General features: G+C 38.5%; 1 protein-coding gene across 2 annotated transcripts; it reads left to right on the top strand.

The window, feature by feature from the left end:
• The first annotated feature begins 7,963 nt into the window (after positions 1–7,963).
• On the top strand, positions 7,964–15,039 carry vsig8b (V-set and immunoglobulin domain containing 8b). Of its 2 annotated transcripts, XM_017468755.3 has the most exons (8): positions 7,964–8,092; positions 8,659–8,762; positions 9,493–9,653; positions 10,634–10,835; positions 11,178–11,330; positions 11,785–11,907; positions 12,708–12,846; positions 14,486–15,039. In XM_017468755.3, the coding sequence occupies exons 2-8, from the start codon at positions 8,687–8,689 to the stop codon at positions 14,697–14,699; spliced, it is 1,068 nt and encodes a 355-aa protein (XP_017324244.1). In that variant the 5' UTR covers positions 7,964–8,092; positions 8,659–8,686; the 3' UTR covers positions 14,700–15,039. The 2 variants fall into 2 exon arrangements, with proteins under 2 accessions (XP_017324244.1, XP_047011418.1); XM_047155462.2 differs by lacking the exon at positions 7,964–8,092 and having other exon boundaries at positions 9,431–9,653.
• The last annotated feature ends 10,142 nt before the right edge of the window (positions 15,040–25,181 follow it).

The following is a 25,181-nucleotide window of genomic DNA, read 5'->3' as shown; positions in this document are numbered from 1 at the left end:
TTTTCTAACTAGGGTAGTTCGGTGTGGCTAGCCAAGGGGAGGTACAGCTACGTTGTCACTGTTTGGGTTTAGCTGCTACAGTGCCATGCAAAGTACATTATCTTTCCTTATGCTCTGCTCATATCATGTTCACGTAAACTGGAATTCATATAGACACTTTCACACCTTCTTTTCCTGCTCAGCATCTACATGTTACTGTTTCAGTTTCAACCCCTTTACTGATGTAAAGAAATTCGGCATATATCCATTTTTCCTCACACTGACTGTGAGTTAGCCTTTGGCAGAACTGAGAAACTGTCATCCAATAAGACGAATGTTTCCACGTATTTTCCTGTAAACCCTGTCTGATTGGTCTCGCCTACAGAAGACCTAAGCAGCCATGCATTATTAATTTTTTTCTGTTTTTTTTTTCCCCTCCTGATCACGACTTAATTTAAGTTGTTTTCTCATGATCTCGACATAACAAAAGTTGTTTTCTCACAATCAAAAGTTGTGATCTCACGAAAATCTGGTGTTTGGTGAATGGGACTGGTGTTACATGCACGTTGGCATCTTCGCCATCATAAGTGTAATAATTGCCAGGTGTAGAGATGGACTTTATCTCCGCATTAAGAGAGAGGGATGTCCTCTTCTTAAGTGTCTAGAAATGACTTAAAAGTGTCTTAAAAGACTAATGTGGAAGTCGTCAATCCTGCAGGGATGATGTATTTTTGAAGGCCACCCCAGAAGTTAGCATTACGCTGGTTCCCTCGACAAAAAGCCAATAGGATTTTTCCATTGGCTTTTGGATTATTGCAGAAAATAAACATGTTGCATTCCATTTGTGTTGCATTCCATTTGTCTTGCATTCTACAAACATTCGCATACGAATTATGCTCATTTGGACGAAGGGCACGTCTCGTTATCCATGACATTGTTAAATCAATCAGTGGGACACCTGCGCTTGCTTCTTTTTACATTCACGTCTATGTGAACAGAGCAGACGCAGAGAGAGGTGGGAGTGCAGCGGGAAATCAAGACCTCGCACTTGCAGGACAGTACTGGCGACATTTGGGAAGTTGCTAAGGTTTGTCCAGAAAGTCGCTAGATTTATCGCTATGCGCTTAAAAAATATATTTTTAAAAAACGTTTAACAAAAAAAAAAAAAAAAAAGTCGCTAAAGGGGTCTGAAAAGTCGCTAAATTGGCAACACTGGTCTGCACTGACAGCTAGATAAAAAGAAGGCTAAGCACCGCCTCTCCCCAGCAAAAAGTAAATACAGAGGGAGAGGGAGTTTTTCATTTATGCACATTCTATCTGAAAAGCAATAAAATACACCGAGTACCCAAATGATGCCCTGTCTGTGTTTTTTTCTTGAAAACAATCTCTCCGTGCCCCTCGGGTTGAGAACCACTGATCTAGGTATACCCTCTCTTCAATCAATTGTACTTCCAAACCTAGTGTGCAATCAATAGGATAATGATCACAACCTAATGTAGACTGATTTATAACTCTCCATATACGCTTTCTTGTCACATCCTCAGAAACTAAAGTAATAAATATCACCTCTAGTTCATTATTATTTATTTCTCTGAAGTTCATGCCTTGTTTTATAAAAGAAGCTACGCCTCCCCCATTTCCTGATTTCCTATCCTTCCGTATACCCTCATAACCATGTACAACAAAATCAAGATGTGGCTTGAGCCATGTGTCCTGTATACATATAATATCTGGTTTCTGATGTAAATCCAGAATAAACTTTTTAAACTCTTGTCCATTTGCTGTGACTTAATGCATTCCACTATAGTATGCCTATTCCTTTCATATACTTTCCCCATACGTTCCTTTTGTTCCAGCTATTCTGCCTTTGAATGCTTCATTAATTGATTCTACTATAACACCTCTACTTTTAAGCATTTTTCTGCTGCTCTGATGATAATTTTTATCCTTTCAATGGAACAATTAAACACTTCAGCCATAAATGTCAAAAATTCTGTTCTGTTCATCACATTCATGTTCTGTTCATCTTTGGTATGTGTTGTGTATTAACGAGGCAGACAACCGAAAATGCCATCAAGCACGCTTTACTCCATACTCAGGTTCAAAAATACATATGTCACACCGACATGAGCATCACATGACTTAAATACTGGCTCCTAGGAACAGGAACAAATGAATGCAACACATGAATCAGGCAATTATGAATACACATTATCCCAATACACCACGCGATATCTGCATTGGTTTACTTCTTTCTCTGGATGCTTGACTGGTTACGTTGTCATAACCTGATACTGGAATGTTCTTAACTCTTTTGAGGGCCTCCACACATGAAATTCCTTCTGCCATTTTAATGTTTTGAACTAAAGCCATATCATATTATTTGCTATCTCTGCAAAACACCAACAAAATTACATCCCTTAACAATTTTGCATGATCAGTATTACCCAACTTAAGGCCTGTTCACACCTGGATGTTTATCAACGCGTTTTTTTGTGTTCATATCCAGGCATTAAATGTGGGTGACACGCTGAATGAAAGTGTAAAGTCACTCCCTCATGGCACTTATTGGAAATCAGAAATACCCCAGTACACAAGGTAGCTCTGCACAACTTTCTGTTTCTGACACCCGCTTATCACTGAGAAGAAGAAGAGAGCCAGTATTTACGTCTTTAAGATGTTCACACACTTTTTGCGAACTGGCCAAAGCACGTATGCACTTTTGTGAAATATAAAGTCTTTTGGTGATTTGGCTACTGCAACAAATACTTCTTTAAAGCTAAATCCTTAAAGTTCTCATTTTAAACAGTATACTCTTTTTAAATAACTAATGATTTGAATTATATCAAAGTCACAGCAATAGCATTCACATACTTATTGGAAGACCCAGATTATTTTATTTTTTAATCAAATTTTTGAACAACTATTGTTGTGCCCAAAAATGTTAATGTTCCTGCAAATTGATGAAGTGTTGACTATGAATAGTCTTTTTTATGGTCAATATGATAATACAAAGACGCAATAATGGGGCACTTAGCTATTTGAATCAAGAATACTTATATGCATATATATGCCAGGTGCAAAATAAGTACAATGGACTATTAATCAGCGGATTATCATTTGCAGGGAAGAGACAAAGAAACAAACAATGCTATTTAGTGTAGAAAGCAACACTGAAAGAATCATATATCATATATAATATTATACATGAATGTATACTTGCGTTTCAGTGTCACAAGAAAATAGCCACAACATAAATACATTTATGTGTGTGTGTACATACATATTGTAAGGATCCGGCTAGATCCTCACAGGTTTCTCAGGAAAGTTAATATAACTCAGCCGGACACAAAATGAAAGTGCTGTTCTTCGTTTATTACATTGAAGGATACCATAGGCTTACGCATGGTTACAGGTCAGTCATTAGAAGAGGATTAACCAAGTAAAACTTCCCAAAAAATGGTACCTTAACATGAGACCGTGTGTCAGCAAACAATGTGGAGGTCACAGAGAGCAGGGTGGTGACCATGCCCCTTGACCCCACATTACATCATCATAGCTGATCATTACTATATATATATATATATATATATATATATATATATATATATATATATATATATATATATATATATATATATAGTGGGTAATTTTGAATCTGGTGCTTTCAAAGGATACCTTGTTTATATGTGTAGCCAGAAAGATTTATTAGCTTTTTATTTCGGGTATGTCATGTATGCACCCTCTTCTTCGTCTTCTTTTTCAGCTTCTTCTTCTACATCAGAAAGACAGTTTTGTACTTGAGCGCCATCAAGTCGTACTTTTATCTAACTCCAGGCACGTGAATAAAAGCACAAATCTCATTGGTTGGCCAAATAAACGAACCCCTCAATATTAAAAAAATGTGATGCTTTGACACCACCCGTTCTATGCCTGGGTGTGAACACTCCCATTGACAGCCATTGGGGCGTTAAACTGACTGTTTTTCACGCTGCGAAAATCGTCCTGGTGTGAAGAGGACTTTAGCCTTCAATGCATCAGTTAGTGTCAAGGAATTTCGGAATCCTGGCAATTCAAACTTAACGACTACCCTATATTCCCCCCTCATTTTTTGTACTTTCCGATTTGCGTTGATATTCATGCTGCAACTATTTTCCCGAGATTTATTTTTTTTCCCTTTCCTAGTTACTACATTCCAACCTATGTTTTTCAAATTTCCCTCTCCTCCAAATTTATCTCACCTCCTGAAAAATTATCACTTCCTGCCATCTCTGCTCCAGTCACAGCTCAGTGCTGCCTCCCACTGTCGATCTCCGTAGCCCACGGTCCCACGAAACTACTTCCTAGCACGTTTCAGAGCCCTGCTTGCCGAACCAGGCCTTGGTTTCGGACCTGGCTAAATATAAAAAATTTCAGAGCTACAGCAGTGCAGTTAAAAAAGAGCGTTGCGACACTCCCTTAGACTTCTGTAGGTATCGGAGAATGTGGAAGTGACGTGTGTCATGGGGCAACTGATAGTTACAAACAATGAATAGTTCCAGCACTGAATAGTTCCAAACACTGACGGGTATATAGTTCTCCCATTCATTTCAATGGTAAGTTGATTATTTTAACATTTTTAACATTTTAACGCATTAGCTGACCTCTCATGAATCTAGTCAATAGTGATATTTTATGTAGCCAGGTTAGTTGATGTTTATTGTTAAATAATAGCTACTTATATTCTAATTGCAGTTAGCTAGTGTGAGCAACACTTCACTAGCTACCATAACCAGATGTCGATTGGCCTACATAGATTTACCTCAAATTAATTGCAGTTAGTTTATATTTGGTGATTAGATTTGTTGTTAAAGTTAGACTGTATTAGTTTTAGCTCGGTGTACCTAATAAATTGATGGTTGGAATTGCAGCCCAACTTTGATTAGACTTATGAAACATTTATGTGTGTACATAAAGATTTTGTTGAATGCAACCTCAAGAGAACATTACAGTGTGCTTATTGGACAAACATCACTTAAATATTTGGATGACAGTTAATTTTACATTATCTTAAGATGGCACCTTATTTCTCTCTATTTTAGGAGGTGATAGAGAAGTCTAAAGCAAGAGATATTCCTATAGTTATTGATACAGTCAATCTCAAGTTCCAGCTGTTCAACAGATGGGATATTCTTATTATTTCTTTCTTTTATTTATTTAATACAGGCAAATAATACAACATAACCATACACACATCTACAGACATCAGACTGGTCTGTTAATATAAGCAGGTATTCTGCTGTTTATGAAGGACATTAAAATGACCAATGCTCATTAATACTGTCCTTTTTTTCTTTCTTATTTCTTATTCATTTTTTTGTATCCAAATGCTGCACAGCCAACCATGGTAAGCCATTAATATGTTATAATTAACATTATATTTATTGGTTTTTGGCATTGAATGAACACTCCCCGACTCCAACCCACAATCAACATTGAACATTCAGGGAAAAAATAAATGTAAAAAATAATAAGAAGTATGGTATTTTTTTTATAGGCACTGTCATTTTTTAAAATCAATTTCACTTATTAATTTCAGCCTAATCACTTTGCAGGACTTGTATAAAAGTGGCCTGCTTTCTGTCATTTTCCTCTCCCTGTAGGAGGTTGAATGAATTTCTATGAAGACTGCCCATTCAATAAAAAAGTTATCTACCCTTTCCCTGGATATATTATATAATAAAATGTTTTGCTGAATGCCATTATTTGCCTTGTTTATTTTGCACTATTGAGCAAACTTCTTTCATTGGTTAAATTGAGCAGTTGCTTACACTCATTGATATTCACTTGTTGTGCATGCTTATGTGAATGTCTTAACATAATTATGTAATTATGACCATAGAAACATGAAAAAAATATTGATGCATACATACTGTAAATGTATTCTACGTTAAGGTAGCAAACCCCTTTTCCTTGAAAAGTGAACACAGAAAAACTGATTAATGCTGTCTCTCCATCACTCCCCAGAAAAAATGCTGTTAATATTTACAGAAAATTGCTGCAAATGTAGTCACTGCTGCTGTCTGTCCAGCTAAAACCCATTCAAACAGGTTGACTTATTTGGAACTATTGAGAGCTACATGAATCACGTGACTGCGTTGCAGTGAGATCAAAGCGTGTCGCAACTCTCTATTTCAATGGCCAATGCCCAGGCCAGGTTACGCCCCTGGCAGCCCCTCAGAACTTGATTTATTTTAGAAATGCATTTTATGTAAAATTGTTTTCTTAACAATAAATTTGTAATGCAAGTAATGTAATTTTATTGACATAAGTAACTGTAATCAAATTACAACCCCAGTTCTGAAAAAGTTGGGACAGTATGGAAAATGCTAACAAAAACAAAGAGGAGTGATTTGTAAATGTACTTTGACTTGTATTTAAACAAAAAACATATAAAGACAAGGTACTTGATGTTTTACCTATTCAACCTCATATTTTTTTAAGGCAAATGTTTATTTTGAAATTGATGCATGAAACACATTCCAAAAAAGTTGGGACAGGGGCAATTTAGGACTAATAGCAATGTGACAAGTTGAAATAAGAAGGTGATGTGAAACAGGTGAGGCAATCATCTAATCATAGTATATAAGGAGCCTCCAAAAAGGCCTAGTCCTTCAAGCACAAGGATGGGTCGAGGCTCACCAATTTGCCAACAGATGCATCAGTAAATAATCCAACACTTTGAAAATAACATTCCCCAAAGACAAATCTGTAGGATCTTCTACAGTGCTCAATATAATTAAAAGATTCAAGGAATCCGGTCAAGGGCCGAAAACCACTTCTGAATGCGTGTGATCTCTGATCCCTCAGACGTCACTTTCTTAAAAACTGTCATGAGTCTGTAATGGATATTCTGACATGGGCTTGGGAATACTTTTGATAAACCTTAGTCAGTCAACACCATTCATTGTTGCATCCACAGATGCAGAGCAGAAGCCATACATCAACACTGTCCAGAAGCGCCACCAACTTCTCTGGGCTTGGTTTCATCTGAGCTGGAGAGTAGCACAGAGGAACCGTGTTTTGTGGTCCGATGAGTCAACATTTCAAATAGTTTTTGGACAAAACAGCCATCGTGTTCTCCGGTCCAAAGAGGAAAAGGACCATCCAAGCTGTTATCAACGTCAGGTCCAAAAGCCAGAATCTGTCATGGTATGGGGGGTATGTCAGTGCTCATGGCATGGGTAACTTGCACATCTGTGAGGGCAACATTAATGCAGAAAGATATGTGCACATTTTGGGGCAACATATGCTGCCATCCACAGCAGGACAGCACCAAACCGCAGTCTGCCCGGATTACGAGAGCATGGTTGTGTAAGCAGAGAGTGCGGGTGCTAGCATGGCCTGCCTGCAGTCAAGAGCTGTCTCCAATTGAGAATGCGTGGTGCATTATGAAGTGCAAAATAAGGCTACGAAGGCCCCGTACAGTTGCGCAGCTGAAGAAATGAATAATGATTAAATGGGGGAAAATTCCGCTTGCTAAACTTAACCAACTGGTGTCTTCAATGACCAAATGCTTAATGTGTTCTTTTAAGTGTTATTAAAAGAAAAGGTGATGTTACACAGTAGTAAACAGTTGACTGTCCCAACATCTTTGGAGTGTGTTGCAGTCATCAGATTTGAAATGAGTGTATATTTTCAAAAATAAATTCACAAAGTAAAACATCAAATAATGTGTTAATAATGTGTTTTCAATATAGTGCAGGGTGAATTGAGTTTTTAAATGACTCGTTTTGTTTTTTTTTTGCTTTTTTTTTGGCATTTTCCATACTGTCGCAACTTTTTTGGAATTGGGGTTGTATATAAATTTAATATGTAATGTGTTACATTACTGCGTTATCAGAAAAAGTAATTAGAATACAGTAACGTGTTATACCCAACTCTGGTTGTGAATCCTGATAGCCTGGCAAGTTTAGCTTGAGTTTAGGTTGGGTTATGAATGGAATGTAGAGAGAGGGTGGAGCTAAAAAGGAGACATTTTTTTCTCTCTCTGTTTTGAACGAAAGAGGAAGTATTGGGAAGAAGCCAGTGATCACTGTCCATTTTAGGCTTTGTTTGGATTCTACTTTAGCAGGTAAATATTGTTGTTTGTTCTATAATGATAAATTATTATTTTTGAACTTCTATATCTGTATTTCTATTTCTGTACAACTTGTGATATTTACCCCTGACAAAACAATCTTCAGTGTAGTGTGCTATGATGTTATATAAGAATTCATTAATCATTAATCAGCCTTGCCATGTATGACTTATTCTCATGTGTTGATTTGTTTAAGCAATGGTGGCATGAGATTGTCATAAGAACAGGATTCTGTTCACTGTGATTCTCTCTCTCTCTCTCTCTCTCTCTCTCTCTCTCTCTCTCTCTTTATGTATGGTTTGATGAGACTATATGATTTCTGATTTGGCAAGCCTTAGAGCATTGGTGGGGGATAATTTATAATAATAGTGACCACTAATTTACAACTACCAGCTGAAGATCTCTGCTATTTAATTCCTAAATATTCTGAGAATGAATTATGACGTGTCACTCCTCACCAAAACTGCATTTTCTACTTTATATGGTTCATACCCCACAATCTGCTTTATTGAGATGGTAAGGTATGTCTCACTATTTATCCCACCTGTTCTTCCATGCAGGTTGATATACTGACAGATATACTTGACAATGATAAAGCATTGCACTGGATTTAGAGTTTCCTTGGTTGCACTATATGCAACATCATTCTATCTAAATTATGTGGGTGAGTATTCTTCTGTCATTGTGCTTTTCTGTTAAAGAACAACATTGGCAACACTGTACTGGATGTGTTAACTTCTGAATTTATGAAAGAGATTTGGAATTAACCATAAATTACATATGTATTTTAAACATATATGATATGGACAATGGTATTGTACAATGATTTGCACAGATTATGTCTTTATATTTAATGTAATTATGTTACAATATACATTGAATTAACATAGCTGGACTTGGATTTTGACAGTTGTTTATCTATTTATTTATTTATTTTGCTGTGCTATTTCTATTTCTATGTCCTTTACTGTACACTTGGGTGTATAAGTAAATATAAGTGGGAAGGAATGTAACATGGCATAACACACTGCAAACAATATTATTTATTCCTCAATTTACTTTTTTCTTAATTCAATAAGAAGTAATAATCACACTTTATCATGAAACAAGTGAAATAAATGCAATTGTTTCAGCTGTTTCATTGAACCATTTAAGCCCTTTTAACCTTCACCAATCTGATTCAGTTGATCTTAACTTACTTAACTTACATCTCATGTCAGTTCAATGAGTAGATTTAATGAGTTAATGTTAGTTGTTAATATTAAAATTGAGTGGAAATATATTAATTGAATACATTTTCATGTAATTCAAAATTTGCTTGTTTGTTTGCAGAAAAGTGATGTAGGCTACATACACCAGTTCACACCACCATAACATACTCTTTGCACTTTCAGTGGGCATACAGGTGACCTCCACAGGGCCACAAACAATCAAGAAACCACAGGGATCAGAAATTATTTTGGGCTGTACCTATAGTGAGAGCCCATCTGACACTGGACAGCTGGATGTTGAGTGGTCCATTGTCAGTCCAGACATGACTCAGAAAGACAAGTTGGTGAGAAATAATTAAATTCATTCAATCAACTGTGTTGATCAACTGCATCTACAGAACTCTCCACTTTTATTTAGGTCTAATTTTGTACATCTATAATGAGCACTGTGTTATGTTTATCAGGTTTGACAACATTCTCAAAATGAATGCTTACCTACTAGGGATGAAACAGTTACTAGTTTCACAATAATGCACGATAAAATTCCCCAATGGTTAGTATTACTGTGTCACATTATTAATTATTTAAAAAAACATTATAAATTATTTAAACAACCACTCTAACAGGGCACACCTGGGCAACAAGTAACACCTGTCAGTCACATGTTCCAATATTTTTGATCACTTGATAAATGGGTGGGTTCAAACAAATGGTGACATGTTCGAAGTTGTTCAACACATCTAGGTTTAATTCAGTTCTGACATGGTAATGCTGAAATTCTATTTCTATTAAATTCTATTGTCTCATAATCATCATATGATCTCAAACCCAAATGTCTTCAGTGTATAGCCAAAAACAAAAGAATTGGATTTGCCATTCCAATAGTTTCAGAGGGGACTGTATATGAAAACAGTAGTAGAGTCTCATATGTGAAAAGCTTTAAGACTAACATATAAACCTTAATTGTATTAATAAATTGTAATTATTTAAGAAACCAAGAAATAGAACAAAAAAAGCTAAATTTAGTAGATAAATTAATTTGATTATCCCCTTGATATAAATAATCAATCAATTTATGTCACTAACCATGTTACAGAATATATACATAAACTAAAGTATGTATATACAAAGCAAAAAAAATATTGTACATGCATTTAAACTATTATCTAGCTTTTTTGTATACTACTATCTCTTGTTTATTGTTTTTTTTTTTGTAATTTGGAAAATGCCTTGAGCAGAGGGCTTTCAGGGACTGTATAATTTGTGTTTTTAAATAAATTGTATTTTTTAAGATAATGAATCTATGTCCCTGTATGTTTATCAGATCCTATCTTACTCTGGGGGGAAGGAGTATAAACTTGGTGACCCAGGATTAATGACTCGACTAAAGTTTGTGGGTGACCCCAGTCAAGGAAATGCCACCATTGTCATCTCTTCCCTATATGTCTCTGATACAGCCACCTACCAGTGCAAAGTGAAGAAGCCACCTGGTATAGACTCACGGAAGATCACTTTAGTGATACTTGGTAAAGATTGAGACATGCCTATTTCACAATGGTCTGGCATTCTTCCCAGTTTCTGTTTTTTTCAGTTCTGCCACTCCTCCCTTTAACAAGCCAGTGCCCTGAATCACATTGCTTTCATTGCGACTATGTTAGAGCATTGGGTGGAGGATGTGCTTCTTGTAAGAGGTTTTACAAATTTTGTTATTGTTTTCATAACCAATTCACTTCAGATTACAATAATTCAAGCCTTACTGAGCTATCACTGAGGACACTAATATGTGCAAAAATAAGTTTTTTTATGTTTACAAAACAAATGTGCCCACTTCTTTCATCATTTCACCTATAATTTTACCCTGTGTTCAGTACCCCCCTCTGTGCCCAAATGTTGGGTTAAAAATGGTGAGGAGGTAGGAAGTACTGTCTCACTGTGGTGCAAATCATCTGAGGGTTCAACTCCTCTAATCTACAAGTGGACAAAAGAGAATGGTGAGGCATTACCATCCACAGCATTCCAGAGTAAGTCATCTCTATTGTTTCAAGCTAAAAAAACAAGTAACTTCTCTTGTTCTAATAGCAAGATCATTTGGGTTTTTAAGATAAATATGCTTTCAAGATTAATATATTTAGATTTTGAATTTGATAGGATGATTTTTTGTGTAGTATTAGATTTCTTTTTATCTGCACTGGACTGCTTTTTCTTCAGAGTAAATTGGTTCAATTCAAGTACCTACATGACAATTTCATGCACACTTATTATTTCATATAACTGTGGACTATACCTTCAGTTAATTGCATATTGTCCCATTAAGCATGTTTTTCCTATGTCATTGCATGTTCAAAAATTTAACAAAAGTCATGCAACAGAATTTTTTCTTGAATATTTTTTAACAAACTACCTTTTTACTCTTATTTATTGATTCATCTAATCAAAGATCATTATCTGAATGATTCTTGATTTGATTTTTTGAAGATCCTCAGACTGGAGAACTACTGATCTATAACCATTCACAGAGCTACACAGGGAACTATGTGTGTGTGGTCAGCAATGACGTAGGGATGGAGCAGTGCAAATACACATTGAAAGCATATAATTGTAAGTCTGGGTGGGGCAGTAAGTATGTTTGGAATATTGGGTGTGTCAGTGGTTGTGTGACAAAGTAAAACAATTTGAAGTTAATCCAAAGAGCAACCATTCTACAACATATTGAATCTAATACAGGATAGTTTGTGTTTTATACACCTTTTTAAAATTACATTTGGGTTAGTTTGGAAAATATGGTGAATACATTTTTTTTGCCTCTTTTCAAATGTTCCAAGCCTCCTCTGATGTAAAATTATCACTGTACACAGTAAAACAAAAATGTTTACATTTTGATTATCCAGTGCCATGAAAAAGTATATCCTTTAGTTTTGCATATTTGTCACACTAAATAGTTTCAGATCCCCATACAAAATGTAATATAGGACAGACAACATGGAAACACAAAACACAATTTTAAATGATTTATTTATTGAAGGAAAAAGGTTATATAACACTTATTTCACCCATGTAAACCCCCCCAACTTAAGAAAGTGTTGTGCCACCTTTAGCAGTAATTTTAGCAATAACTGCAACTAAATGCTTCTGATAAATGGAGATCAGACTGTTCAGAGGTTTGGCTCACTCTTCTTTGCAGCATTGCTTTAATTCAGCCACCACTGAGGGCTTTCTAGCATGAATTGCCCAATTACTGTCCTGCCAAATTTTTTCCTTCAATAAATGAAATCATTTGAAAACTGTAGTTTGGGTTTACTCAGGTTGTCTTTATCAGAAATCAGGAAGGGCCAAATGCTTTTCACAACACTGTAATCTCAGTGATATTTTTTATGTAATATTTGTTTATTCCTTCACAGCAACCAGTAAGGCAGGAATAATTGCTGGGGCTGTGATAGGTGCATTGCTGCTTTTGCTCCTACTCCTATTCCTAGTCTGGCTTCTTGTATGCTGCTACCAGAAGCAACGCTATGAAAAGGAAACTGCCAATGAGATCAAGTGAGGAATGTTTTTCTCCACATGACATTCAGTTTACTGTTTTCTAGTGTACTATTATCTATTTTCCTATAAATGTCAGTTATTCCAAGTCCTAGCCATACTTAAATTTCCACAAAAGTTAGAGCTTGTTTGGTTTTATTGCTTTTTTGTTCCCAAAGTGCCCCACAACTGTTCTAGTAACAGCTCCGTCTTGATGGGGACTTTAAAAGTGACCTGCTTATAGAGAATGGGTAAAATATTTATTCTCTAATAACCATTTGGTAAGCCTACCTTGAAAAGAATAATAGCACTAAGTATCTTCCTGTGATGATTAACAAGGTTAAAGACACTTGTAGATGGAGGTTGGCCCAGTGTTCTATGCAGAAATCATGTTGCCTGCCCTCTTCAATTGAGGCCACAGATTTTCCATAGGGTTCAAATACAGAGATGGTGGTCATGGGATAATATTGATTTTGTGTTTCTGCAATATTAGGGTTAGATCCATCTATGACTAAGTACAATTTTTGGGATAAAATATCAGTAATATCAGTACACTCTTTTTCTGGACACAACCTTAAATGACCCACCAGCATACCTGTGCATCCTTATATTCAGCCCCAAACATGCTGATGACCACAACACACAGTTTCAATTATAGCTTCAGTGTTGTTCAGGTGGTGTAATTTTTTAGGTTGTGCTTTGGAATGGCTTCTTTCATGTAACTCTTCAAAACAGATGGAGGTGGTATCTAATAGTTGAACTGACAGCCCCATGAATCATCTAAACTGTGCAATAACTGGAACTTTGATCATTAGGTTCTTCTTTGCCTCCAGGGAAACAGGAAATTGACAAAAAAAGAGAGGTCAAAATAGAGTTACTGAGGACCTAGAGCAATTTTGAAAAAGAAAGAAAGAAAGAAAAATAAATCAAACCATTCTCCATTTACTTTGAAACAAAGTGCGGGAACCACATCAGTGCATCTTTCAAGCACCACAAATATGGGACAGATCATTACTAATGTGATGCCTAAAACTATTTTGCCTCAGTTAAAATGGCAGCAGAAAATGAATTCAGTTATATAAATCCCAATGTTTTCTATTGCATGAACATGCAGATGACCTACAAAACATGTTTGTTAGTAACTCAATGTCTATTGCAATTGCATGACCAATTCACCCTGATTGGGATGTTAGTCCATAGCAGGACACCACACACACACAGGCAGTTTATCTTAGCCATTCCACCTACTGGCATGTTTTTGGGAGGTGGGAGGAAACCAAAGACCTCAGAAGAAACTCACAGACATGGGGAGAACATGCAAAGAAATTCCACACTGTAACCTGAATTCAGGACTGAACCCAGGACCCTGGAATTGTGACGTGTCAGCATTACCCGCTGCACCATTGTGCAGTTTGTGCAGTTTATTGATTAAAATAAAAGTCTTTCTCTGAAGCACTAGCAAAATGTCTGAGTCCTAATTACTATATATGGTTAATTGTGTGTGTATCTATAATTAAAGGAGCATTGACATGCATGCGTATGGTGGCTACAAACAGTTGTAATTCATTAAGTTTCATTACTTTCTCTAACTACACAATACCACACAAAATAATTAACAGACTTCCTGATTTTGCAATTAATCATGAGCAATTCCTTGCAGGGAGGATGCTGCAGCACCAGAGAGCCATCTTGGTAGCAGGCACTCTAGTTTCCGCTCCATCATGGGTTACCAGCCCCATCAGGGAGTCACCTACAGCTCAATTAGGAACAGTAAACCAAGAAGGGCTGATTCAAACTGCAGAAGCTTCAGTACTAACCAAGCACCATCACAAGGCCCACTAAGATACAACAGCAGATATGGGTATCCTGTATGAACACAGTCACCTTACCAAGAACAGATCATTATGCTGAACAGATAAATGGCACTTGGATTGAACACTGCTATGACATCATGGATTTCCATGCAACTGCTGGGTTTTCCTGCTGTGCATTTCTCTGTGGCACCACCCACAATGTCTGAGTCCTTTTGAAGCGATGTTGACACTGATGTATTTTGAAGTCATTTAATATATACGGTCCTTTGCAAAACTAAATAAATAAACAAATTTAAAAAATGGGCCAAGTCCAAAATGGCAAAACATAAAGCTTTTAATTGTTTTAACAACAAAACACTGGTTAGTAAATTAGTAGGAAATAAACAAATAGATAAAGTAATTTAGTATGGAATGGCTTTTCCTTTTGATTTCTTGCGGACAGCTTTTAACAGAAAGAAGAGTCAACATTGTGCCACTTAGCTTTGATGGCTTAAAACTGTGAGTATTTGAAAAATGTTTCCTGGCTAGTTTGTGTTTAATGTGAGACCAAATATAAGACCTGCTTTCTGGCAACAGCACCTATTGTTTCAAAGTTTTGAAATTTTCACATACTACTATGTTTTTTGAATAGTGAAAATAGTTTGTATTGCTCAGTCTATCTGAAAAGAAAATGTCAATATAAATTTGACCACCACTAAAATGTGTCATACTATTGGCAATGCATGAGCATGCCCAGTAGGCTAAATGTGGGAAATACCACGTAATCGTGCACTCAATGAGTCGAATGCAATGGAGATAGTACGGGAGATACCACAAATATTCGAAGGACATTTTTTCTTGGAAAATAAATGTCATAATCTAAATATAGTTGTATCTCAAGCATAAATTTCCTGCACAGTTTATCAAAATGAAATGTTTATGATGAAATGATTACCATGAAGTTTACCTGTTGTCTTGAGGTCATTTTAAGTCTTGAGTGTCAATGAAGCAAGCTGATAAAAATATTTTTAATTAAAATAGCACACAACTAACAAATAATTTACAACCTCAAAAATGTAAATTACACCATACACATCTTGTGCATGGAAGCTACGTCTTTTAATATAGTAACAGTAAGCTATGTGTGCACGCACATTCTCTCATGATCATCCACTCAGCGGTGAAATGGTTACAAATCACTTCAATATAACTTTGACATACTGAGGTGGTGTTTCATCCAAAAAACTCACGAATGTCCATTTTATCCATGTATAATTCAGGTTAGTAATATATTGAAACTTAATGCAGTGACCTTTTCACATATAAATAACAGAGGCCTTTTTGCACTCAGATTTCATTTAACACTGATGTCATGAGTAAGAGAAAGGGAACAGATGATTCTCTTCTTTGTACAATCTCAGGTATGTGGATGAGTGGAAAGTGGTGTGTGTGGGAGCATGTGTTTGTGTGTGTGGGAGCATGTGTTTGTGTGTGTGTGTGTGGGAGTGTGTATGTGTTGGTGTGTGTTGGAGCATGTGTGTGTGGGAGCATGTGCGTGTGTGTGAGAGCATGTGTGGGACCGTGTGTGTGTGTGACCGTGTGTGTGTGTGTGGGAGCATGTGTGTGTGTGGGAGCATGTGTGGGAGCGTGCGTGTGTGTGATAGTGTGTGTGAGAGCGTGTGTGTTTGGGAGCGTGTGTGTGTGGGACCGTGTGTGTGTGGGACTGTGTGTGTGAGTGTGTGTGTGGGACCGTGTGTGTGTGTGTGTGGGACCGTGTGTGGGAGCGTGCCTAATGGCTTAATTTCAGCTCTGAGCGGTGTAAGCGTGTCTTTAATTGGCAGGATACACGGACACAGACTACGCTGCTGTTTTGTCTTCGTTGTGAATTTGTTTTGCTTCATTATTCTTTTTGTTTGGGTATTTTCTTCCTTTGTTAGTGCTTTTTTGTTTATTTGTTATTTTATTTTCTTGTTGTATAATTTGAATTCTGGGAATGGGATGACTGAGACAGGGAAAGTTTGCTAATGAATGATCAATTGTACGAACGATTATTTACAGGAGATTATATAATTTGCCCTTGGTGTTTATTTTTTTTCTTTTTTGCAATATTTAATGTTTGTACTTTTGGTAAGCAATGTGGGTTCCCCCGGAGATGTTGGTAAAAACGGTACTTTGTCCACTCACTTTTTGAGTGTAGTGTTAAACACACTTGAGTGTGAGTTTCTCATTAGTCTTTTAGTGTGGAGCACTGGAGTGTGGGTGTAGTGAGTGAGTGCTTGTTGGGGTGTGCTAGGGGATTTTTTTCCCCCCTTGTTAGTGTTTTCGACCACCTGTGTGTTCCCCTCAGTTTTTGATATCTTTTTTCCTTTAAAAAATTTTTTTAATTAAATTAAAATTTTTAAATATATTCTTCTGTATTATTATCTGTGGGTAATTTAGAGGTAAATGTATTAAAGGTAGTCATCAGTGAATGTTTGATCCTCTCTGGGAAGAATGAACCTGTTAATTTGAGTGATATATCTTTGGGTGAAAGTGCCTAGGTGGCGTAGTTGGCTATATTTTAATACTTTATTCGAGATTTTTCTTAATGTGAGCTGCCTTGCCACTCCTCCCCCCACACAAACATAAAGCAGTTTTTTACTGGCAAAAAAAGACAAGTAAGTTGGGGAATAGTTCAGAATGTACATACTACTTTTTTTTTAAGCTATTCATGGGACTATTCATGGGACTATTCGTCACATAAAGCTAAACAGCACTGTAAGAATTATCATTTAAAGTGTTGTGTTCATATGCTGTTTTAAGGATACAGCAGTGGTTCATTGAAGCATGCATCTACATTACACAAACTAGTTAATGGGGCCCAGTTGTTTTGGTGCGGATCCGAGCATGATTGCCGTGTTCATATTTGGCTAAACAAACTGAACCAAGGGAGAAAACATACCAGGTTCCGAAACAAATGGTCCAAACAAGCCAGGTGTGAAAATGCCCCGAGATTCAGGATTTTCTCTTCATTTGAATAATTTCTGAAGTGACTAGTAACTTGTTACTTGCATAATCTTCTAATTGGATACTTTATTACTCTAACTCAAGTAATTATTAACATTACTACTTTTACTGTTACATGAGTAATTATGTTTGTATGTAGTTTTACTTGTACTTGAGTAAAATCTTTTGGCTACTCTACCGACCTCTGCCGAAGAGCTTCTTAAGGCAAAGAAATAAAATGTTCTTAAATGTCCGATGACAATAGAGCATGCTTTTCACTTACTGAAGACAAAACTGAAGTCAGAAAGGCCCACAAACAAGCAGCAACTGAAGGCAGCTGAAGTAAAGGAGTAGCAAAGCATCTCAAGGAAGGAAACTCAGCATTTAATGATGTCCATGGGTTCCAGATTTCAGACAATCATTGTCTGCAAAGGATTTGCATCCAAGTATGCAAAATAATCATTATATTTATGATAGTTTGTCCAATTACTTTTGAGCCTGTAAAAATGGAGGGACTCAATTCTTAAACGGTTAATACAATATTTTTGTTAAACCCCTTGAATTAAAGCTTAAAGTCTACACTTCAATCACATCTTGATTGCTTCATGTCAAATCCATTGGTTGGTGTACAGATTCAAAATTACAAAAATTCTCACTCCAAATACTTATGGACACTATGTAATTTCTGAACGCAACTCTTGTATGATATGTTGCTTTTATGGAGCAAATTTTCTCACTCCTTTACCAAAATTGTATATTGTAGACCTCTCCCTGCTCTGCCCCTCTTGATTCTATTTATGAGCTTATCATCAGGGCTTTATGGGCTGGATCAAGAATGGCAGATCAGAGTACCAACTGAAACTACTGAGTAAAGAAAGATCATTCACATTACCTACTGTTTTAAATGTATAGTGGTACACAGGACATAGCAGATGTTTTGTCTTGGAACAGCAGTGACATTGGTAGTGACAGAAAAAATGTTCACATGCAACCTATTAGCAGCACCTTCTATATGTTGAACATCAGTGTTCTGATGTTCATCAAAGCATACCTTGGTTTGCAAAGTCTCAAAATTTCACTCGAATGCTCTGTATGTTCTGGACGAGAGTAAAAAGACTGATATGTAATAAATAATTTTACCAATTTTTTTTTTTAAACATATTTTGATCGTAGAAGAAGAAGTCAAAATTCTCTTCTTTGCAAACACAATCAAGCTTGCAAGTCATGTCATAATGCGGTACAGTATCATGGGTGCATAGAGGTTAGCTTGGTTAAAATACTTTGGAAGTAGTTTTGTATCAAAGGTGCTGCAGGTAAGTTGCATGTGACCATTTTTTTCTGTGAAAGTGGGTTGTCCTATAGTCAGAAACTGACCCTGAAAAAAGCTTGAGGACAACTTAAATGAGGACACAGATGAGCTTTAGTCTCTTATTGTACCCCTAGAAAATGGACCTACATAGTAGGTACGCATGTAATAAAGTGCACTTAATGTACAAAGTGTTTAAAATACCAACAACAACACAGCTGTACCACACACAGTTGTACTAAGAACAAACCACCACCCAAATATCATCTGGTCAGTGGTAGTGCCTTTCATGCTGAGGAGTTCAGCGATACTGAGCAATATCTTTCTGTGTATTTGGAATCACCTTCTTGTAACATCAACATAATTGTTTTTGCTCTTTTTACTAATTGTTGTCTACAGAGGATTTGAGCTTTTTTCCCAGTGTCTGTAAAATCTGATTTCACTCTCATCCTTGAAAAATTAAATAGTTAGTTCCGTCCGCGCAGCGGGGCGCATCGGGCAACAAGCATTCGCCAGCGGGCTCGGTCGGAAGCGTCGATTTCCACATGTTCCCACTTGACATCAAGCGCTCGTAGATCTTCCATGAATGTTCGTCGCCATGTATTCTGCGGCCGCCCTACTCTTCTCTTCCCCCGTGGCGGCGTCCAGCGCAGCGCGATCTTTGCGTGGCGGTGGTCAGACATCCGTAGAATGTGTCCTGCAAAGCGCATTCTTCGCTCTACGACCATTTCTGCCAGGCTGCGGGAGTTTGTTCTTCTTAGAATTTCTTTATTTGAAATACGATCACGGTATGATACACCGAGTATTCTTCTCAGGCATCGTTGTTGAAACACATTCAGCTTGTGGATGACTGCCCTCAAGCTCTTCCAAGTTTCAGATGCATAGATGGCGGTTGGGATGATGATGCTATTAAACAGGCGAAGTTTGCTGTTGGTGTGGATAGTTCGCCTAGCCCAAATCGGTTGTAGCTGTTGGAAGACTGCAAATGCTCTGCCGATTCTGCGATTGACATCCGCGTTAGTCCCACCATCCGCAGCCACAATGCTGCCAAGGTAGGTGAACTGTTTGACTTCTTCGATCAGCTGGTTGCTCACCTCGATCCGCACCGGCGTCATTCGGCCGACGGCCATGACGTTGGTCTTGTCAGTGCTGATCCGTAACCCAACTTTGGCTGCTTCGTGCTCCAGGCTAGTGGTCATCTCCTGTAAGACTTTCCCATTCTGCGCCAATAGCACAATATCGTCGGCGAATTCCAGGTCGGTCAGGCGTCCCTGGCCTGTCCACGGAATTCCAGACGCTGGCTGTGTTAGTGCTTGTCGCATGACGAAGTCCATCATCATGAGGAAAAAGAATGGTGAAAGAATGCAGCCCTGTCTGACTCCAGTCTCGATGGTGAAAAAGGCAGTATGACCTGTGTCCGTCCGGATGCAACAGCTAGAATCCTGATATAAGTTCTGGAAAATGGCGATAAACCGCTGTGGAATGCCATATAGCCGTGCGATGTTCCAAAGCGATTTCCGGTGGACGCTGTCAAACGCCTTCTTAAAGTCTATAAAGTTGACCAAGAGCGGTTTCTGATATTCGGAGCTTTGTTCAATGATGTTTCGAAGAGCAAAGATTTGTTCAGTGCACGACCGACCGCTTCTAAACCCGGCCTGTTCGTCCCGTAGAGCCTGATCGACTGCTCGCAGTATCCGTTTGAGGAGGACGAGACAAAATACCTTGCCTGGAACAGACAGAAGGGTGATGCCTCTCCAATTGTTACAGTCTGCGAGATTACCTTTCTTAGGTAATTTGACGATGACACCCTGTCTCCAGTCATTTGGGACACGTTCCATGTGCCAGCAGTCATTGAGCAGCGTAGTGAGCACCCGTACAACTTCATCACCACCCGCTTTCAGCATTTCTGCCGAGATTTGGTCAAGACCAGGTGCTTTGTTGTTTTTCAGATGATGAATCGCTGCAGCGACCTCAGCATCCATGATGTCGCTCATGTCCACTTCCAGCTCACAGGGAGGAGGAAAGACTGTAAAGTCGTGCGTGGCTACGGGAGCCGGCTGGTTTAGGGTGTCTTTGAAATGTTCCACCCAACGCGCGTCCTGCTCTTCTTTGCTAACTAGCATCCTGCCGGTTGTATCCCTTATCGGCCCAGTGGAACCGCTTCGGGCCCGAGTGAGATCTCTGACCACACGAAAAAGAGTCCTGCTGTCACCCTGGTCCGCAGCCAGTTGTGCTTCAGTGCCCTTCCGGTCCAGCCAGTCCTTCTTGTCTGCTCGGCAACTCCTCTTGACCCTGCGGTCGAGTTCTCGGTACGCCTGCGATGCTTCATTTCGCTCCTCTTCGGTCTTTGCTTGATCGCGCTGATGTTTCTTGACCCGTCTTTCATCGAGCAACGACCATGTCCGGTCCTGAATCCACCGTTCTCGCTGCGTTCCACGCCGTCGACCAATCGTTCTCTCTGCCGTCTCTATGGCAGCATCCTTGATCTGTGCCCATTGTTCTTCGATGCTGGCCGAGTTGTCAAGAATCTGGAATCGATTAGCGAGTTCAATGTGGAAGTGCTCGGCGTTCACGCGGTCCTTCAATTTCTCGGAGGCAAATGACCGAACGGTGTTGTGTCCGGCCATTCTTTTCAATTTTAGTCGGATTGAAGTCACAAGCAAGTGGTGATCAGATCCGATGTCGGCGCCGCGAAAAACCCGTACGTCACGTAAAGCCGAGCGCCACCGTCGATGGATGCATACATAGTTGATTTCATTGTGAGTGGCCCCATCTGGTGACCGCCACGTCTTTTTGTGAATCCGTTTGTGAATGAAATATGTATTCCCGATGCAAAGGTTGTTAAGATTGCATAGGGATAGGAGACGCTCTCCATTATCGCTCGTTACTGCTGCCGATCCATGAGGTCCAATCACGTTTTCCCAGCCCTGCCGGTCGCTACTGAGTTGCGCATTCATGTTGCCAAGGAGGATCTTTATGTCATGGTTGGGGATAACCGCGATTGTGTCTTGCAGCTGGTCGTAGAAGGCGTCCTTCTCTTCATCATCTGCCTCATTTGTCGGTGCGTAGACTTGAATAACAGTAATTTTAGCATGGCGAGACTGAAATCGGGTGGTAATTATGCGATCACTGATCGGTTTCCATCCAACGAGTGCCTGTGCCGCGGTTTTGCTCAGGACCATCCCGACGCCGTGCACGTGATGTTCTTTGGCTCCCGAATACAGGACGATCTTCCCGTCGCTTATCATTTTTCCATTACCCGTCCACCTCATTTCGCTGACACCAAGAATGTCAAGCCGGTAATTGTCGAATTCGTGCAGAAGCTGCTCCAGTCTCCCACACTGGTACAACGTTCGCACGTTCCAGGTTCCAATTCGTGTGATCGTATTGGCGTAGAGTATCCCATTTTGCATCGGGCGCTGGACGACCTTTCGGCTTTGCTCCAGCACCGTCATCAAGGGAGAAACAGGGTCATCGCGCCGGTATTGTTTAGACCGCTGGTTTTTGCTTGTTGTTTCCGTAGCAAGATAGATTTTACGGGATCAGGGTGCTAGCCTGATGCCCAACCCTCCTCCTTTTTCACCCAGGCTTGGGACTGGCGTCGGCGGAGATGAAATTAAATATTGATTAATAATTAAAATCTGTGTAAAAATTACAGTCTGGTCCTAACTGTATTTGTGTCAAATAGTGAAGAAGATCAGGCAAAAGATACGTAAGGTTGTTAGTGTAGTATACAATGTAGTAATTGTGTAATTACATGTGATGCCAATATTTGTGCCGATATAGACATGGTAAAACTATTAACCATCTAAACACATATGTGCTGTAAATAAGATAGGGAACTGCAAAATGTCCAGGTGGTGCTCTGAAAACAATGTGGGGTTTATAGATAATTGGAGTAGTTTTGAGTGCAAGGCTGGCCTTTTAGGGTAGGACGGTACTCATCCCACTCTGAAAGGTGCTGCTCTCATTTCTTGCAGTATAGTTCATAGTCTTAGAACAGGCCTAGTTAATCAGTGACTATCCAGAGCCAACACCAGGGAGCAGACAAGCAGGTTAAACTGACCATCTCATAGCTTCCTTGAGTCATCACTCAGGTTCGCTGAGCTAAGAGAAAAGGTAGAAATACACAGAAAGTTTGTTTTAGTAGCCTAACAATAAATTAGACTTAACATAAAATTGGATCATCTGACTGCAAAGCCAGTGCCTTTAATCTGAAGCTAGGTCTGTTAAAAATGAGATCTCTTACATCTAAAGCACTTATTGTTAATGAAAATATTAGTGATTGGGAATTTAATGTACTGTGTTTAACAGAAATGTGGATTAAACAAAACAAGTATGTAGAATTAAATTAAGCTAGTCGTCCTGAATACAGTTACAGTTAGGTAAGTACTTGGACAGTGACAATTTTCATAATTTTGCCTCTACACTACCACAATGAATTTGAAATTAAGCAATTTTTTTATTTTAATACTTAAGGATGCAAATCCTTTGCAGTCAATGACTGGGTGAAGTCTGGAACCCATGGACATCACCAAATGCAGAGTTTCCTCCCTTGAGATGCTTTGATATGTCTTTTCTGCAGTTGCAGCTTGTTTGTGGAACATTACACTTCTTTGCCTCAAGAAGCTCTTGGGTTGCTTTTGTGGTACATTTTGGATCATTATCTATCTGTACTGTGAAGCACTGTTCTATCTATTTTTCAGCATTTGACTGAATCTGAGCAGAAAGTATAGCTCTATACACATCATCAGTAAACACCACTATAACACTTCCTCCACATGTTTGACAGATGATATGGTATGCTTTGGATCATGAGCCCTTCCTTTCCTTCTCCATACTTTTCTCTTCTCATCATTCTGGTACTAAGTTAATCTTGTATCAAAACTGGTCGAGCTTTTTTTTAATTTCGATTTTTTTTTTTTTTTAGCAAAGTCTAATCTGGCCTTTTTGTTCAAGTGTTACCAGTGGTTTGCATCTTGAGTTAAATAGTCTGTTTTTACATTCATGTGCTTGGTCATGGTTGAACAATTTCCTGTGGCTCTTGTGGCAGATTACCTGCTACAAGTGGCATGAGTAAACACCACATTTGCGCTGCACTGGTTACAATCATGATCTGGGCTCTAACAGTGTATACAATAAAAGCACACCAAAAGCCACAAATAACATTCAACGTCTGTTGTGTATAATACAAAAAACAAACCACTAAATGTATACAATGAACCCACACCCATAGTCTCTCTTGAAATGAAGAAGTCCTTTTTAAGAAATATATACAACGGATTTAGGTTTTTTTGGGTCGTCCTCAACAGTTCTCAGTCCGAAGGTGAGCATATCCTGTGTTCCGCCTGATCAATGAATCCGCTGGTGAATCTTCCCGATCAGGACAAAAATAAAGGTAAAAAAAGGAACCAGTATTCTTCAGTGGCAATATCATTAAGGAACATGACGATAATCCACTGTGTTAGAGAATTCATGAGCTGAGCGCACTCTTTCTGCTGTCTCTGCTTCAGTTTACTGTTATGAAACAGGGACTTGGAGACAGGAAGTAAGTGCAGGAGAGCAGTCTTTATTGTGCCACTTGACTAAACACACGAGGAGGCAGGAAACCAGATCCAAACATAAAAGTCTAACCTAGAGTATGAACACTTAATTTAACTAAAGCAGGAATCTTCAATTTAACAGGCACATCTCATTAAACTAGAACAGGCACATCTCAGTTAGCTAGAACAGGAACATCTCAGGTAACTATAACAGGGACATCTCATTTAACTAGGACTGGATACAAACACTCGACTACGACAGGAAAACAGACAGAGCATGGCAATATCACAACCTGGCACCATTATACATTCCGTCGTCTTCTCTGTTAGTACTTCTCCTCTTTACTTTACTACAACTCTTTAGCTCATTTTATTTTAGTTTCGTTTAGTTTAATTTAATTTAAATTTTGTTTTGTTTTGTTTTGTGTTAATGCCGCACATTTAACTACACAGTCCCTTGATTGCCGACAGCTGGCGACACTTAACCCAGCTTTAGCGTGAATGAGCACTTCACTCACGTGCACGTGCGCGTTCTCAAGCTGCTCGTGCATGTTGTCACCACAGCGCCATCTGTTGGCGGTACCGTAACATTTACATGCACTTCCATAAACATGTGCATAGTTACGGAAGCAACATTGTGAGATACTTATTTTAGTCTGAGCCTACTTATTGAAATGAGACAGATCAGGGTGTTGTAATCTATTAGAAGAAGATAGTCCTGGTCTATCT

Source organism: Ictalurus punctatus, chromosome 5 (assembly GCF_001660625.3).
Source record: "Ictalurus punctatus breed USDA103 chromosome 5, Coco_2.0, whole genome shotgun sequence".
Lineage (NCBI taxonomy): Eukaryota > Metazoa > Chordata > Actinopteri > Siluriformes > Ictaluridae > Ictalurus > Ictalurus punctatus.
The sequence above is the reverse complement of the archived record's forward strand: the minus strand, read 5'-3'. Positions and strand labels throughout refer to the sequence as shown.

Coding starts and splice junctions, on each gene's coding strand:
- vsig8b (XM_017468755.3), top strand. CDS start 8,687: ATGATAAAGCATTGCACTGGATTTAGAGTTTCCTTGGTTGCACTATAT. Junction 9,654..10,633: donor TGACTCAGAAAGACAAGTTG/GTGAGAAATAAT, acceptor TATGTTTATCAG/ATCCTATCTTACTCTGGGGG. Junction 10,836..11,177: donor GATCACTTTAGTGATACTTG/GTAAAGATTGAG, acceptor CCCTGTGTTCAG/TACCCCCCTCTGTGCCCAAA.